This window comes from Panthera tigris, chromosome B3 (genome assembly GCF_018350195.1).
Source record: "Panthera tigris isolate Pti1 chromosome B3, P.tigris_Pti1_mat1.1, whole genome shotgun sequence".
Taxonomy (NCBI): domain Eukaryota; kingdom Metazoa; phylum Chordata; class Mammalia; order Carnivora; family Felidae; genus Panthera; species Panthera tigris.
Genome location: NC_056665.1, coordinates 67456643 through 67475417, shown reverse-complemented (window position 1 = coordinate 67475417; position 18775 = coordinate 67456643). Strand labels below are relative to the sequence as shown.

Sequence of the window (18775 nt, the reverse complement as noted above, 5' to 3'; positions counted from 1 at the left end):
CTGGTGCCCCTAAAATAATGGCTTTAATTCCTTTATTTTTTTTCTTTTATGGATTATGTTCATATTTAGCTTAGTCTTTGTTTTCTAAGAATCTGAAATGTTTTAATTCTTATGACTTAAAGCAAGAAAAACAACATCTTTAGCAAAAGTTAGTTTCCCACTGATGACTCTCAACGACAGCCTCTCCTGCTTTGTATTAGCTCTTTACTTTCAACATGAAAGTAATATTTTAAAAAAGTAAATTAGGTAAATACATTCAAGTTTCTCACTGAACTATGCCCCCCATCTAGTTACTTCCACATCCCTCTTCTTTCATAGAGAAGTGCTCCAAATGTGTGGTATACACTAGTTGTTTTCATGTACTTCTCTACAAGCTTCCACCCCAGCACTCCCCTGAATCTTTATCGCTATCAAAGACAATGGAATCTTACCAGCCCCCTACCCTAGCCCTCTACAATGTGCTGAGGTTTCCTCTTCTCTTGCTGCATACACAGCACTATTCTAGGGTTCTAATCCCATTCTTCTTTTCTCCCTCCCATGACTTCAAAGACCACACACTAATGATTCCAAATATATATCTTCAGTCCAGATTACTCTCATTAACCCTAGATCCCAAGATTCCTCTGCCTACTAGACAATTTCATCTAGATAACTGAAAGGCAATCTAAATTCAGGAAGTACAAAACTCAATTCAACAATTTTGTACCCTTCAGAGTATTTCTCAACCCTCTATGATTACCTGTCTTGGTAAATGGCAGAATCATCTATTATACTCAGTTGCCCAACCCTGGAAAATTATTGAAAATAACACCCTTCCCTAATACTAATTATTCAGCTATGAAATGCAGCCAATTCTACTTTCTAGAAAATCTGTGTGTAACCTCTTTTCTTAATCTGTATTTCTCTTTTTCAAGCCCTAATCACCAAAATGGTCATTTTAACATGCAAACTGATCAGGTCATTGTTTAGCTCAAAAAAAAAATCTTCCTTCTCCCTTCCTATAGTAGCTTGAATAAACTTCAAGAAATATCCAAGACCTTTCAATAGTACACAAAGCACAGTTTACTTTGGGCTCTCATCTGCCCAAAGATGGCACTTATTTAATGAATATTCGAGAGAAGGGTCTATGGGTTTATCTTAAAGAATCTAACATTTTCTTAATTCAGAGACCATTGCCACAAAAAGATGACAATTACCCATGCCTTTTTTTTATTTAAAAGAGTTGATGAGCTGACCATTTTATGGCAGCCAAAGAAAACCTAGACTTTGGATCTCTACTGAGCAAGCCTCTATTACACTAGCACAAAGAAAAAATGTCTATTAGAAATTTCTAAAAGGGAAAGCAGACTCTAAATCAGGGATAAAGAGAAAACTGAAATTACAATATAAACATCTGTCTTTACATTGGCAACATTACTGTACGTAAAACTACAAATATATACTCCCTGTTGTGAAAAAGGACACTGAAAAATATTATCCTATTTGAGCACTATTTGTGCTAATAATACAAACTTCATGTTAATCTCAGGCAAAAGTCTTTATAATCCATGCCATTCTTCATATCAAGCACAAAACAAAAATAATTTCACTTTCATAATTTTTCAGTTCATAGTAAATTAGTTTGAACAATGTATTGAAACCAAAAAAAAATAGCATTTTTCATATATCCATTTTTTTGTCAACGTTACTTTATTATTGGGTGAAGTTTTGTTCTAAAAGTATTATTTGGGGGCATCTGGGTGGCTCAGCAGTTAAGTGTCTGACTCTTGATTTCAGCTCTGATCATGATCTCAGGGTTCATGAGTTCGAGCCCCATGGAGGGCTTTGTGCTGATAGTGTGCAGAGACAACTGGGAATTCTCTCTCTCTCTCTGCCCTCCCCCCACTCGCTTTCTTTCTCTCTTTCTCAAAATAAATAAACCTAGAAAATAAATATATAAAAGCATTATTTATTATCAGTAAAAAGTTCTGCTACTCTTTAATCGCTTAAAGTGAGCACAGTATGAAAGCTACAAAGTAATTTAAATCTGTTACCTCCCATGCAGGGACATTTTCTCTGAATTTCTCATTCACCATACAGCAGATTGACATTAAATAGGCCTTGCTGGACACCTCTGGAGAATAATTCATCCAGAGGTAATTTTCAAGATACTGGCTGTGAAGAGTAAAAAAGCACAGAATATTTCATTAGTTATCACCACTCACTATATGTCACTCGCCTGGAAAAGCGTTAATTATCTAAAACTTTCTGAAACTTTTTAAAAAACTATGTAACTTGAGAATCCTTCACAAATTTACCTATAATCTAGGTCACTACCTGCTACAACTTATATACAGCAATTGCAGCTTTGTAGAATGAGAGTTTACACTTTCAAGGCAGGAAGACAGCAAAGATTACTAACGTATGTAATTATCACCCTCAGAACACTGGATATTCCCTAAGTCTCTCTGTGAAGTAAAAAGCCAAAATGATGTAATGGGCAGGTTCAGCACATAAATGTATCTAAGACCTTAATACTACCTCATACAAAGACCAACTGACTTCTAGAAACTAAAGAGATTTAACAATCAAAAAGAAGCTAATTTTAATACTTAATTTACTAGGTATATTCAACATAAGTCAATTTACAAGGTAACTAGCATTTTCCTCTTAAAATACCAAAATTCTTATTTTAAGACCGTGGTGAAAATATTCCTCAAGAAATTTAAGTATTTCTAATTTCTAAAATACAACTTAAGTCTTTTTTTTTTTTTTTTTTTAATCATTCAGGGTAGTTATAAACGTCAATTTTTGTACAGGGGTTAAAATACCCTCAAGCACTGGGGCGCCTGGGTGGCGCAGTCGGTTAAGCGTCCGACTTCAGCCAGGTCACGATCTCGCGGTCCGTGAGTTCGAGCCCCGCGTCGGGCTCTGGGCTGATGGCTCGGAGCCTGGAGCCTGTTTCCGATTCTGTGTCTCCCTCTCTCTCTGCCCCTCCCCCGTTCATGCTCTGTCTCTCTCTGTCCCAAAAATAAATAAAAAATGTTGAAAAAAAAAAAAATTAAAAAAAAAAAAATACCCTCAAGCACTAAAAAAAAGCAAGGTGTTTTATTCCCACTTTAAATCACTCCGCATGCATGCTGCAATCACTCACATATGTGTGTACGTATGTATGCACACATGCAACCATGCACGCACCCACCCATAGTTAAGTGTTTATACTCCTCTACAGCACTGTAATTTTTCTACTTCCTCTTATGCTTACATCAGTATTTCCACAGGTCTATCTTTAGCAATACTTAGTTTATTTAGAAGAATCTTGAAAACTGAGTAAGTGGAATTTTACCTGAAATAATGGTCAAGAGGCTCCAAGTAAGATACCTGAGTGCTCTTTCATAAATAATATGCACAAAGTTTCATTTCATTCCTCTCTTACAAGTATAAATTCCTTTTTCCTGAATTATACCCTTCAGAACGTCTGTCAACAAGTCTGTTAGTGTTAATCTATCTGTCTGAAATTTCTTTATTTCATGATAGTTTAGCTGGTTATACAATTGTTTCTGGGTTGTTGGTGATTTTTTTCTTGTATTAGTCTCATTCTATTCCATTCTCTATTACTACAACTGAGAAATCTACAATCTATGCGTTCTTTATGTTTTTTTTCCCCTCTAGCATACGGTAAGATCTTCATTCCATCTTTGCCACTCTTCAGTTGCTCTATTCAGAATTTACTGTACTTCCTGAATCTAAGACTCACATATTTCAACTGTAGAAAATTCTCAACCACCATCTCTTCTAAATTGCTACTCCTCTTTTCTAAATCTCTTCTGAAATTGATTGGACTTTCTAATTTTAGCCTTTGTATCTCTAAATTTCCATTTATATTGTCATCCCTATTTCTCTTTGCTATTATCTAATTAATTTCCTGTATTCCAATTCACTAATTTCCCTCTTACCTGTGTCTAATCTGCCACAGGCCTATGTTGTTTTATTGTGCGTTGTTTTATTCATTGCAGATGTCGCATTTTTCAAATTGAACGTTTGTGGCAATGCTGCACTGAGCAAGTCTATTAGCACCATTTTTTCCAACAGTATTTGTTAACTTTGTGTCTGTCACGTTTTGGTAGTAAGATTTACCAAAAAATTGACAACAGGATATTTCAAACTTTTTCATTATTGTTATATTTGTTATGGTAATCCATGATTAGTAATTATGACTTGTTGAAAACTCAGATGTTTAGCATTTTTTAATAGTAAGGTATTTTTAAATTAAGGCATGTAAATTTTTTTAGACATAATGGCACTGCACACTTAATAGACTACAATATAGGTACTATAAATATAACTTTCATATGCACTAGGAAACCAAAAAATACGTCTGCCTTGGTTTATTGCAGTGGTCTGGAAATGCCCCTGCAATATCTCCAAGGTATGCCTGCATTTAATTTGTCCATTGAATTTTTAAATCTCAAACGTTTTTACTTCCATTTTCTCCAAATCTACCCATTTTTAGCATCTTGTTCCATGTTCACATATTCAATTTCTTCTTTTATACTTATAGTAACTTTAAACATACTATTTGGTGGTATATATAAATTATTTAATTATCTCAGGTCCTGGGTGGGCAGGGTGGAGAACGAATTCTGTTCTTTCAACTTGCTTATAGTTGATTCTTATCCTAATGTGCTTTGTAATTGGGAGTTTGAACTCACCTTTACCAGGGTTTTATCTATGGGAATTTTTGTGCAATACAGTTGGAATACATAAGTGTATATTTGTTTCTGCCACATGCCTCAGAGATATCACTGGCTTGCCACAGTTTTTAACAGTAATGTTTTATTTTGGGAGTTAACTAACAGCAAACTCCAAACCCATTCTTTACATTTTCAGATGAGGAATCGAGGCTATGAGAGTAAATGATTTGCTCAAGATGATACAGGTATGTGGGTGGGAGGATGGGTGAAATAGATGATGGGGATTTAGGAGTGCACTTGTCATGATGAGCACAGAGTTGGAACTGATGAATCACTATATCGTACACCTGAATCTAATGTAACACTGTATCTTAACTATAGTAGAATAATAATAATAAAAAAGGTATACTCCATCTTTAACTTCGTCTTTAAACTCACCTAAATTCCAAGAGCATTATCTTTCTGATGGCAAACCTAAAAGTGTAAAAGTAAAAATAAAAGTGTTTAAACAGAAAATACAAACATTTCAGAGTTACTGATGCAGATGCATTTTGGAATCTTGTGTTAATATTGACTCACACAGCAGAATAATCATATTTTAATATGCATTGAGAAAAGCTAAATTTGCTTTTATATTTTTTCTTTGTATTTCGTCAGGGTATTTTATTTTATTTTTAAAACTTTTTTTCTTTAATGTTTATTGCTTTTTGAGAGATAGAGACAGAGTGTGAGCAGTGGAAGGGCAGAGAGAGAGGGAGATACAGAATCCAAAGCAGGCTCCAGGCTCTGAGCTGTCAGCACAGAGCCTGATGTTGGGCTCAAACCCATGAAATGTGAGATCATGACCTGCCCCGAAGTTGGAAGCTTAACTGACTAAGCCACCCAGGTGCCCCCCATTTTATTTTTAAAACCAGAAATTACTTAAGTGAAATCGTTTTCATTTTTTTTTAATGTTTGTTTATTTTTGAGAGAGACAGAGACAGAATGTGAGTGGGTTAGGAGCAGAGAGAGAGAGAGAGATACAGAATCTGAAGCAGGCTTCAGGCTCTGAGCTATCAGCACAGAGCCTGACGTGGGGCTCGAACTCACGAGCTGTGAGATCATGACCTGAGCCAAAGTTGGATGCTCAACTGACTGAGCCACTCAGGCACCCCTACTTAAGTGAAATCTTATCCTACTCATATAACAAACACAACAAGCACCACAACACACTGAAATATAACATATAAGTTAAAAAGGCAAGTAATTTTTTTTAAAGTTTATTTTTGAGAGACAGAGCGAGCGCAAGAGGGGGAGGGACAGAGAGAGGGAGACACAGAAGCAGACTCCAGAATAAGGCAAATAATTATAATGAAAACACAGATGCTCATCATTATTCATAACACTGGATCACAACTGCCAAAACCTAACCTATCTTAATTTCTTAGCATTGACCAACATTCTTTTTTTAAGCTTATTTAGAGAAAGAGAGAGAGAGAGAGAGCATGTACGTGCCAGAGCATGAGCAGGAGAGGGGCAGAGAGAGGGAGACAGAGAATCCCAAGCAGCCTCCACACTCAGTGGGACTCAAACCCACCAATCATGAGATCACTACCTGAGCCAAATAGTCAGATCCTCAAACAACTGAGCCACCCAGGCATCCTACCTGAAAGTCATGCCCTCCTGAAAGTACAAGAGACACATGTATCTATATCACAAACACAGGAATCAGATTTTTCAAAGGTTTCATAAGTTTTGACATTAAGTCTACAAAATTAGAAAATTGTGGAAGGAACAACAGGTTTTGGCTAGGATGCGGAGAAAGGGAAACTCTTTTGCACTGTTGATAGGAATGCAAAGTGGTGCAGCCACTCTGGAAAACAATGTGGAGGTTCCTCAAAAAATTATAACCCAGCAAATGCACTACTAGGAATTTATCCAAAGGACACAAAAATGCTGATTTGAAGGGGCACATGCACCCCAATGTTTATAGCAGCGCTATCAACAATAGCCAAAGTATGTTAAGAGCCCAAATGTCCATCGACTGATCAATGGATAAAGATGTGGTATGTGTGTGTGTGTGTGTGTGTGTGTGTGTGTGTGTGTGTGTAACACACACACACACGGAATATTACTCAGCAATGAAAAATAATGAAAATTTGCCATTTGAAACAACGTGGATACAACTAGAAGGTATTATGCTAAGTGAAATAAGTCAGAGAAAGATATCGTATGATTTCACTCATATGTGGAATTTGAGAAACTCCACAGATGAACACAGGGGAAGGGAAGTGAAAAATAAGATAAAAACAGAGAAGGAGACAAACCATAGGAGACTCTTAAATACAGAGAAAAAACTGAGGGTTGCTGGAGGGGATGTAAGTGGGAGGACGAGTTAAATGGGTGATGCGCATTAGGGAGGGCACTTTTCAGAATGAGCACTGGGTATCATATGTAAGAGATGAATCACTGGGTTCTACTCCTGAAGTCAACACTGTTCGTTAACTAACTTGAATTTAATTAAAAAAAAAAAAAAAAAAAGAAAATTGTGGAAGGAATATTAGCTCTCTTTACTGTCTATTTTTAATACAAGTATTGTACTTCATGCATAAATGATGCTGTAGCTACCAGGTAACTCTCCAAAGGCTGGTTCAAATGTCCACTAATTTAGTTTTATCATTTTGTATACTGGAAATAAAGCAGTCAGACCAGAACACTGCCACTAGATAATATTCTCCAGCTTAGAAAGTTAAAGGTCTATGCATTACGAATTTATAATACGCCAGGAGACCATTATCCTGTCAAAATCCTGTTCCACTGACTTCCGATCTCTTAAATAGTTTCACTAAGCAAGTAGTGTCACAGAACTTTAGTGAGAATAAAATGCAGGTTTCTATTGTGCAAAAAAGCACAAAGATGCAACACTGGCAAGGTACTGGCCTCTACAGCCCGCCAGGTCACTGAGTGGATACAACATCTTGTGTGTCAGACACACTAGGTCTCCTTCCTTCCAGCTGCGGACATTTCACTTTAATAGCATGCTGGAGAACAGAATTCACTCAGTGCCCACTATGCACAAAACTGCATGCTTCATTTCGTCAGCCAAATAGGACCTCATGATGAAAGAGAGAAAAAATACCAGCACATGAGACAGAAGACAGTATTCTGGTCATGATTCAGTGTTACCCTGACAACATCTTTTAAACACTCTGGGACCCAGTTTCCTCATACTCAAAAGAGGCAAAGTGGCCCATTTATTTCTGGATGACTAGACAAGAAAAAAAGAAGTCATGGGTCAAGATAAAACAAAAACACTCTGAAAAACACTCAATTTCTCTTCTAGCAATTTCGGCCATACGCATTAAATTTGGAGTTTTATGCTTCTGCCAATAAGTTTTGCTATTGTAATTGCCCACTGCTTCTTCTCTTGGGATATGGTTGTGTGAAAACATGAAGTCTAAGGTTGTGGCAGCCCCCTTGCAACCATACAGGGAAAGCCAAAAAAAAAACCACACCTGTGAAAAGGCTGATGAAGGCCCTCATGTGAACTTCTGAACTACCCATTTCCAGATTTATTATAAAGTAGATGATTAAGGGGTGTCTGGGTGGCTCCGTCGGTTAAGCGTCCAACTTTGGCTCAGGTCATGATCTCATGGTCTGTGAGTTTGAGGCCCGCATGGGGCTCTGTGCTGACGGCTCAGAGCCTGGAGCCTGCTTCGGATTCTGTGTCTCCATTTCTCTCTGCCCCTCCCCTGTTCATGCTCTGTCTCGCTCTGTCTCAAAAATAAATAAACATTAAAAAAAATAAAAATAAAAAATAAAGTAGATGATTAAAAAAAACAAATAATAGTGAACAAAAGAGGTCAGCCACAAAAGAGTGTATGCCATGTGGTTCCATTTATTCAAAACAACCAAAACTACAGTGTTCATGTTTCCATACTTACATTTTACAGTGTTAAAGCAAAAGGCTATGAAAAGGCCTCTGGGATGCTGACAAATGTTGGCTTTTATTAACTTGGTGGTGGTTATGAATGATAATAATTCAGAAGGCCATACATTTCTGTTTTATGCTCTTTTCTGTGTTAAATTTCATAGTAAAGGAGTTTAAACATTTTTTAAGTCTTTTTTTTCTTTATTTAAGTAATCTCTGCACCATGTGGGGCTCAAACTGATAACCCCAAAATCAAGAGTTGCATGCTCTTCTGATTAAGTCAGCCAGGCCCTCTGGGGTTTAAATATTTTAAATGAAAACAAATATAAACATGGGCAAAAGTAAACTACACAATAACTCACTTTTTTCCTGCACAAAACCCACTTAGATGTATTCATAACAGAATTAACAGTCATAACCAAAGTGTACTGGTGAGGGGAGTTCTAAAAGGCAATAGACCCTGTACTACTTAAGAACATAGTACTGGAAAAGAGTCAAAGAACCAGGATTTAATACCTGGCTCTTCCTCTAAGTGGGAAACATTTTGAGCTAGCTACTTAACCTCTCTCTGTACTGCAGTTTACTCATCAATAAAATGAGGATAATAACAGTGAGTAGCACAGGGTTATAGTGAGGAAAAATGACCTACTATACATGCAAGGTGCTTAGAACAGAATCTGGCACATAGTAAGCACTCAACAAATAATAATTACGATTATTTTGAAGGCTTTAAAATTAAACAGATGAAAATATGTTAAGACACGCTTGCCAAATTTGATAATGGTAAGGATAGCAAATATGAATCAATCACATGGCTTATTGGGCAATATATTTTACTACTTTTGAGATCCTAAAAGTTATCATTTATACCATGAGAATATTAAGCACTGACTGATTTATTTCCCAGATGCCTCCTTCAGAAATAGGGTTGATATGCAAAAATGCATATTACAAGAACCTTAATGTAGAATACTAAAGAGTACCTTATGGCTGGCTATAAGTGGCCTATTTTGATAGCCTACAAACAAGTTAATAATCTTACATCAAGTCATTTCCCCAGTAATGAAGATGCTATAAGCACATAACTCAGCAAAACAGCTTCCTCAGGCACTAGTCTAAAAAATTGTCGTTTAAAAATTTAAATAAACATCATTTACATTAGGGATAGGGATTAAAGACTATGCTTATCATGATGAAAAACATATATACGTTATAGTTTCTGTGTTAGGGAAGTGCATTTAACTTTTTGAACTTTGAGATTTGGAAGCAGAATGTAATCAGCTTACTTTCATTTAAGTATTCAACAATGTATACACGACGAGAAAATGGCTATTAAGAGAGCCATAAGTCCTAGTGAGTCTGGCCAACAAGTTACTTCCTTCAGCAATTAAAAATAATGTAGCCAAATATATAACTTATAAATCACTGGCAGTGGTTATTAGTTACATAAAAACTATCTTTAAGGAAGAAATATTAATAGCTAAAGTTAAATGAAACAAACAAAAAACAAGCAATTACTATCCACTGGAATAAAAGCCTGTTCTGAAAAAGACAGAAAACTAGTTGTGAAGGTCCAAGATAATTTTCAGATTGGTATATCCTTAATATGTAAGAAAAAAGAATCCTAGAATTTATCTACCCATTCATTTAAGTTTTCTCAGGCAATTTCATCCATACCCAATGCCAGACCAATAAGACATATGTTAAATTAAATACCTGCTCAAATGTTCATATATTCAGAGGATTCCCCTGATCATTCAATCTAAAAAAGCCCTTGTCACTACCCTAAACACACTTCTTTTTTTTAAGTTTACTTATTCATTTTTTGAGAGAAAGAAAGAGACAGAGTGTGAACGGGGAAGGGGTAGAGAGAGACAGGGAGACACAGAATCCAAAGCAGGCTCCAGGCTCTGAGCTGTCAGCACAGAGTCGGACGTGGAGCTCGAACCCATGAACTGTGACACCTGAGCTGAAGTTGGATGCTCAACTGACTGAGCCACCCACACGCCCCAGGAGAGAGAGAATCTTAAGCAGGCTCCATGCCCAGCATAGAGCCCAACATAGGGCTTGATCTCACGACCCTGGGATCATAACCTGAGCCAAAATCAAGAGTTGGACACTTAACCAACTGAGCCACCCAGGAGCCCCTAAACACACTTTATTTTAATTCATAGCACTTACTACCTGCTGACATTATATACCTCTAAATTTCCTATCTGTCTAGACTGGAAATAGAACATAAGCTCGGTGAGCAGAGACTATCTGTCATGTTCACTGTTGTACCCTTAGCATTGAAATGGTGGTTGATACAATGTAGGCTCAACCTTGTCCTCTTCTGAGCTCTACACAGAGATACCCAATGGCTTATTCTACATCTCCAACTAAATAGCTCTTTAGTACCTAGAATTCAACATTTCCAAAAGTGGACTATGATCTATGCCCAACCCCAGCCCTAATGACAATAGCAGAAGTTAGTAATGGAATCACGCACTAATCACCAGGCAACCTGAGCCGAAAACTTAGAAGTCACCCTTGATTACCCCCTTTCCCTAACCCACCAAGTCCAACGAGCAACTGTCTTTTCACTTCTATCTCAATTTGGCACTCTTCTCCACCTTCAAACATCATTCAAGCCATCATTATTGTGAACCTAACTACTACAATACTCACCCTTATTTCCAGCTTCTTATCAACTCTAAATTCTTTAAAAGATCATCATCACTCTTACAACTCTTAACTGGCTTCCCATTATTCTTCAAATAAGAAACAAAATCTAACATGGTCTTTGGCCCTGTCTACTTTTACATGCTCACGAATCAATCATTAAAGCAAAAACAATTAGCCTCTTATTTTGACAATAACATGGATTTACCTTCACGATATTTAGTAAAATTAACCTTCTAGGAATCAAACACATGAAAAATAACAAATCTGAGATTTTAAAGTTTTGTTACATTCATAACCTAAATGTTTTCATTTCATATTAAAACACTTAGGGGCGCCTGGGTGGCTCAGTCAGTTGAGCATCCGACTTCGGCTCAGGTCATGATCTTGCAGTTCATGGTTTCCAGCTCCGTGTAGGGCTCTGTGCTGACAGCTCAGAGCCTGGAGCCTGCTTCGGGTTCTGTGTCTCCCACTTTCTGCCCCTCCCCCACTCATGCTGTCTCTGTCTCTCTCTCTCAAAAATAAACAAACATCAAAAAAAAAAAAAAAAACAACACATTTAGTCAACTGTTCTTCTACGATACTCACTGGGCATCCATGTCTGCAGGTGTAAATATAAAAATATGCTTCAAATACATTAGTTTAAAAAAAAAAAAAGACATGATATGGAATGGTGTGTAGAGTATAAACTTTCTGTATTTAAAAAAAAATCAGGGAAGGGGCTAGATACAGATATATATGTAGATAAATTGAGGGTTAAAGGATAGGGAAGATTTCTTGAAACTTACCTCCTTCTTTACATTGTTCAAATATAATTTTCATTTTTTATTTTTATTATTTTATATATATGCTATACGTCATTTATAAAACGTATATTTTACTACTTTGTATAAAGTATTATTATGTATGTTTTACTTTTATAATTTTTAATAATATTTTTAAAAGATTTATCAAAGAAAATTAGTATTAGTTCAATTGAAATAAAATCTCCATGTTTACTGTCCCTCACATTTCATCAGAAACAAAATAAACCTGATGGGATTTAATCCCTCTAAATGAAGTCAAAAATTAGGAAGCAAGAAAATAATGTATGGCTCTTCAGCAGCTACATATAAAGTTTTTCTAGCCACCATCTCCCTGATGACAAAATCTAACAGAAAAAAAAAAGGTCCAAGTTATGATCCCATTTAGTTTAGAAATACAGAAGAGATCCAATTTGATCCCACCTAATCCCTATGTATGAAAATTAAACTCATTCTTACCTCGATTTGACAATCTCTTTTTCATATATATCTTCAATGACCTGTTATCAAAAATATAAAAATGTTTAATATTTCAAACATTTTTTTATCCTAAATTGATAGTTTTCTATTACTGAGTTACTGAGATTACACAAAATAAGTTGGTTTAGGATATCAAATACTACTGAAATAATAATTAAGAGATCTTTATAATCTCATCACATTCCTCAAAATGTAAAATAACAGAAAGCAAAGTTGTAGAAGATAAATAATAAAATATGTCTACATAAAAAGATTCCTATAAACAATCATTAAACAATATATTCAAGGTGGTTCTATTGTGAACGTCTAAGATGACTTATTCATAATATTTCTAGGAAAAATAAAAATTAACAAATAAAAATATTTTAAAACACTTAAAAGTGTATGTTATCAGACTCCATCTAAGAATCATAACAATGTACTTTCAAAAGCCAGACAGTAAACTAGAAGTGTGAAGACATAAAAGAAGCAGATTACAAGTTGGTTTTCTAAATACACACAATAAAACCTCAGAATTTCAATTCTTTTGGGTTAGTGAGGCCAGGATGCTGTGATACTTCAGAATTCAGCATTGATGTTAGAAGCCTGGTTCAAATCACCCATTTTCATTGCGGATAGCTAGAAACCTTGCTTAGGACAGCTCTAAGGCTCACTTTCCCAATCTACAAAAAGGATCTACACAAAGTATCCCACAGGGTTGCTACACAAAGTATCTACACAAAGTATCCCACAGGGTTGCTATAAATAAGATACCACATGTAAAGAATTCAGCGCAAATGTTGGCATATGGTGAGTCTTTAACAACAGTTACCAGCAGAAGTAACAGAAATGCTACTAATAATAGTTAAAAAAAAATCCTACTGTAAAATTATGAAGTCCTTTAACATGGTCATATATTTTACTGTAGCTATAATATCTTTTAACTGTTCAAAGTTATTTGTCACGTAAATGTGGGTGATAGAGGGAGGAAGACAGTGAGGCAAACAAGTCTTATTCAATTTAGAAAAAATTTGTTATTGCTTTTCTTTTTATAAAAATTCAAATTAAATAAAATGAAAGGCATAATCTTTAAATACCAACCTAAAATAAAGTTCTTCTAAACAGATATACATAACTTCATTCAGTTATTATAACTAGTGTTAACTAAAATGATCTGGATATAATCTTTGAAAATCTAAATATAGAGCTGAGCCTGGGTGGCTCAGTCAGTTAAGCATCCGACTTCAGCTCACGTCATGACCTCACGGTTCACGGGTTTAAGTCCCGTGCTGGGCTCTGTGCTGACAGCTCAGAGCCTGGAGCCTGCTTCAGATTCTATGTCTTCTTCTCTCTCTGCCCTTCCCCTGCTCGTGCTCTCTCTCTCTCTCTCAAAAATAAATAAAAACATTTTTTAAAAATTAAAAAAATAAAAATAGATGAAAATCTTAACAATTAGGTTCAACTCAATCTAGTTGCATCATTAAAATATTCTTGTTATTAGTGAAAAATGACCCTAGGAACCCCCAGACAACATATACAAACACAAACACATACAAACAACATATAAAATAAAGCAATTCTGGTAGTAATTAGAGTGATCAACACATACATGTTTATGAATACCTCCTGACGAATACAGGGATTACAGGCAAAACAAAAATATATTTACAAATGAAACATTTAAGCTCAAATAATGTAAGAAATTTCTGGTTAAGGGGCATCTGGGTGGCTCAGTCGGTTAAGTGTCCAACTTTGGGTCAGGTCATGATGGTTAGTGAGATCAAGCTCCACACTGGGCTCTCTGTTGTCAGTGCAGAGCCCACTTTGGATCCTCTGTCCCCCTCTCTCTCTTTCTGCCCCTCCTGTCTCTCTCTCTCAAAAATAAAGTGTTAAAAATTAAAAAAAAAAAAAAACAAAAAAAAAAACAAACACAACTTTTCGGTTAAGTTCAGTTTTACCAAGTGTGCCTAAAGCATCACAACTCAATTTACAATGGCAGAACCTAAAGGGAGTCTTCATTAGCTGACCCTTGAACAATGGTGCCAATCCCCCACACACTCAAAACTTCATGTATAACTTTGGACTTTCCCCAAATTTAACTACTAACAGTCCACTGTTGAACGAAAGACTTACAGATAACATAAACAACACATTTCATATGCTATATATATTATATACTGTACTCTTACTGTATCATATACTGTATGTTATACACAGTATATACTATATATATATATATAGTATATACTGTATGCTTACTGCATATACTGTATTACACACTGCTAGAAAAAAGAAAATGCTACTAAGAAAACCATAAAGGGGGAGCCTGGTGGCTCAGCTGGTTAAGCATCCGACTTCGGCTGGGTCATGATCTTGCGGTTCATGAGTTTGAGCCCTGCATCAGGCTCTGTGCTGACAGCTCAGAAAGTGGAGCCTGCCTCAGATTCTGTGTCTCCCTCCCTCTCTGCCCGTCCCCCGCTTGCACTCTGTTTTTCTCTCTCTCAAAAATAAACATTAAAAAAAAAATAAGGAAGAGAAGATACATTTATAGTACCATACTGTGTATGTATATATACATACATGTATACACAGACCCATGTAGTTCAAACTTACGTTGATCAAGGGTCAATACTTGTTAAATGGCATGCAATGTTATCTCTGTTTCATTTAAAGATCTCTCTTTTAAGAATCTATTTCAGGGACTCCTGGGTGGCTCAGTCAGTTAAGTGTCTGACTCTTGATTTTTGGCTCAGGTCATGATCTCATGGTTGGTGAGATCAAGCCCTGCATCCAGCGCAGTGCTGACAGTACAGAGCCTGATTGGGATTCTTTCTCTCTGACCCTCCTCAGCTCCACACAAGCATGCATATGCTCTCTCTCAAAAATAAGCAAAAATAAATTAACAAAACAAACAAACAAAAGAAAACAAAACATTTCAATGAGAATGAATCCTACATTTAGGAATTTTTGTTTTCATTTATCCTAAATTGTTCCAGTTGAACCATAAGTCCATTCCCTTATTTAAATATTACTGGTCTTTAGTTATCTAATCCTCTACCCTAAACAACTCCCACTGCTTCCACCAGTTTTACAAATTTTTATCTCAGTTCATCAACCTAAAAATTAAAAAAAATATATCTTCTATCCTACATGTACTGTCAAAAATTGTACAGAAATTCCTGTATATTTACAAAGATATTCATTACATGGTCATTATAATAATGATAAGTTTAAAATAATCTAAGAATCTATAAACAGGAAAACAAATTATACACACAATTTTTGAAAAGCTTAACACAGTAAAATGACAGTAAAGGTGATCTCTGGGTAGTGATTTTTATTTTCTAATGTGTAACTTCTACATTTTCCAAATATTCTAACATGAGTAATTGTTAGTCTGATAATTAGAAAAGTGTAATTTGAACTTAAAAAGAAATCATGGAATGCTTCTGTTGAATTAGCCCTTAAAAAAAGAGATACAAAGAACGTACCTATTCAAAAAGAATGTTGTAAACCAAAAATACTTACCTTTATATCAAAAGGTGATTTTTTCTTGATATGCGGAGCCCAGTATTTACATGCTAACTGCAAAAGTAAATAGTATAAACAATAAGTCACAGGTTCATATCATTGTCGAGCACAAAGACTGAGATCATATATCAATAAGCTATTTTTTAACAAACACTACAGGCACTGGGGGACAAAGTAATTCTACTTTCTAAGAGGACTATATGGGCAAGCAGGCCAGTTAGCATCCTTGGCCCCAGCCCACTAAATGCCAGTAAGGCCCTGCACTGCACTCTGTCATTGTAATTTTAAAAAACAAAATATACTTTTCTAATCACCGCTAAAGAAATGGTAGGACCCAATTAATAACCACAGTCAAATATCTTCAGCTAGAGGTAAGAAAACCCAGGAACCTCCTAGAAAGAACACCCTAGAACCTACAGATTAAGTGAGCTACCCAAGATTACAATTAGTTAAGAGTTGAGCCAGTATTAGAAAAACAGATTCAAAATCTTCAGTTATATGTATAAAACAATAACCTTCAAGTGATTAGTGGACACATGTAACAAAACCTAAAAAGTTATCTATAAGCGGATTATTACAGAGAATAAAAGAGCTGGTATACTTTAGCAGATTTGGTTTCACTTGGAAATTGTGAATTCTAAACACATACATTCAATATTTCCAGACATTTAGTTGGATTGCATAATATTATATTCAAGAAAAAAGTGGTTTTATTAATATATGTTTTTTAAAGAAACTCAACTACAGGGGCGCCTGGGTGGCTCAGTCGGTTAAGCATCCGGCTTCAGCTCAGGTCACGATCTCACGGTCCGTGAGTTCGAGCCCCGCGTTGGGCTGTGTGCTGACAGCTCAGAGCCTGGAGCCTGTTTCAGATTCTGTGTCTCCCTCTCTCTGACCCTCCCCCGTTCATGCTCTGTCTCTCTCTGTCTCAAAAATAAATAAACGTTAAAAAAAAATTTTTTTAAAGAAACTCAACTACAATCTCTTCAAAAATGAAAACTCCAGCAAGCACAAAGACTCAATATATTCATAAAAAAGTGAATCTGCACAGGGTCTAGTGTATTGGAGGAACTCAAATAATAGCTGATGGACTGATGTATGCATGTAGGCATGTGTGCATGGATGAATGAACAAATAAAATAAAATCTGAAATGGTTACCTCTTCTGTGAAGCTTTCCTCAACCCTACCTGATGGTGATAATTACTTCTGAACTCTACTGAATAGTCTTGTGTTTCTGTATTATTATTTGATTGCTTATCTAGCTTTCCTGCCCACTTAACTGGAACACTTATGAGATGGGACCCATGTCTTCTTTGCTTCTATAGCTAAGCACTTATCACAGTAAACACACTCAAAGGGCCTTTCAAGCAGTGAGGACACTGGTCTTGACCAAGTCTCTCCAAACCAGTAAAATAACGGCCCACTTATGTGATACCTTACTAAACTATCAATCACCCTCCAACCTGAGAGAAAATACTTCACCCTCAGTTATTCTATGCTAGTCTCATTTCCTTATTCCACTGCCTATGACATCTAGCCATCTTTTCTTTACCTCATACCATCAAGAGAACTGAATCTGCTCTGTTTTTATGATTCAGGGTCTTCCAAACAAATATGTAAATCTTATCTTCTGATCCAAACTGCTTACTGTAAATATATGATACAGCTTTTCCCTTAGGGTGTAACCTGTGACCTCTCCAACACTACCACCTCCAGGAATATACTGCCCTCCCCAACACTCTCCAGCCTCATGCAAAATAGAAACTCTTCCCAATTCCCACTTAGCATAGCCGCTCTCTCCTCTCAAAAATAAATAAACATTAAAAAAAATTAATTAAAAAAAACCCAAACTACTGTATTGAGAATGAAATCCAAACTTATCTCAGCCTCCAAGTGTATATGATCTGATCCCTACATACTCTCATTTCATACCATTCTCTTACTTTTTAAAAAAAAATTTTAAAGTTTATTTTTTTATTTTGAGAGAGACAGAGACAGCATGAATCGGAGAGGGGAAGAGAGAGGAGAAAGAGAATCCCAAGCAGACCCTGCACTGTCAGCACAGAGCCTGAAGTGGGGCTTGAACCCACTAAACGGGGAGACCATGACCTGAGCAGAAACCAAGAGGGGGACACTTAACTAACTGAGCCACCCAGGTGCCCCTCTCTCCTGTCTCTTATGTTTGCTACCCTGGCCTTCTTGATATTCACACCACAGGGCATTTGCACTTGCTATTCCCTGGACTGTTTTCCTGTTTTTCCCAAAACTGGCTCCTACTTTGCAGTTAGGTCTTAGCTCAAATGTCACCTCAGCTAGGACTTTCCTGACCGCCTTTCATACACCCCACCCCCATCACTGTCACACGCCGTTTCATTTTCCTGACAGCACTTATTACTGTTTGAAACTATACTGCACCTTTGTCTGACTCATCTCTGTAAAATGCAAACTTCTTAAGATGAGGAAACTAATAAACGGCTTTAACCACAAAATGCAGGTAAATGGGAAAAGGGAGATCTAATCTAGTTAAAGTTGTCAGGAAAGCTACTCCAAAGTAACGTAGATGGATGACAATGAATTAACCATATAAAGGAAGGTGGGAGAAGATGAGGATTCTGAGCAGAAGGAACAATGCTGAAAGACCAGGAGGTAAAAGCATGGCAAATTCAAATACAGGCAGTTCAGTGTGGCTGAAGCAGAGTTAGAAAGAGAGAGAAAAATGGATGTAAGCACAGGC

General features: G+C 36.3%; 1 protein-coding gene across 1 annotated transcript in view; it reads right to left on the bottom strand.

The window, feature by feature from the left end:
- Positions 1-18775, bottom strand: part of AQR (aquarius intron-binding spliceosomal factor) — a 91510-nt gene that overhangs the window by 71776 nt on the left and 959 nt on the right. Inside the window, exons 2-5 of the mRNA XM_007097623.3 lie at positions 16038-16094; positions 12510-12550; positions 5112-5147; positions 2034-2154 (exon numbers count right to left, since the gene is read on the bottom strand). Of these exons, the coding sequence (XP_007097685.1) occupies positions 2034-2154; positions 5112-5147; positions 12510-12550; positions 16038-16094 (255 nt within the window). The remainder of the gene's footprint in view (positions 1-2033; positions 2155-5111; positions 5148-12509; positions 12551-16037; positions 16095-18775) is intronic.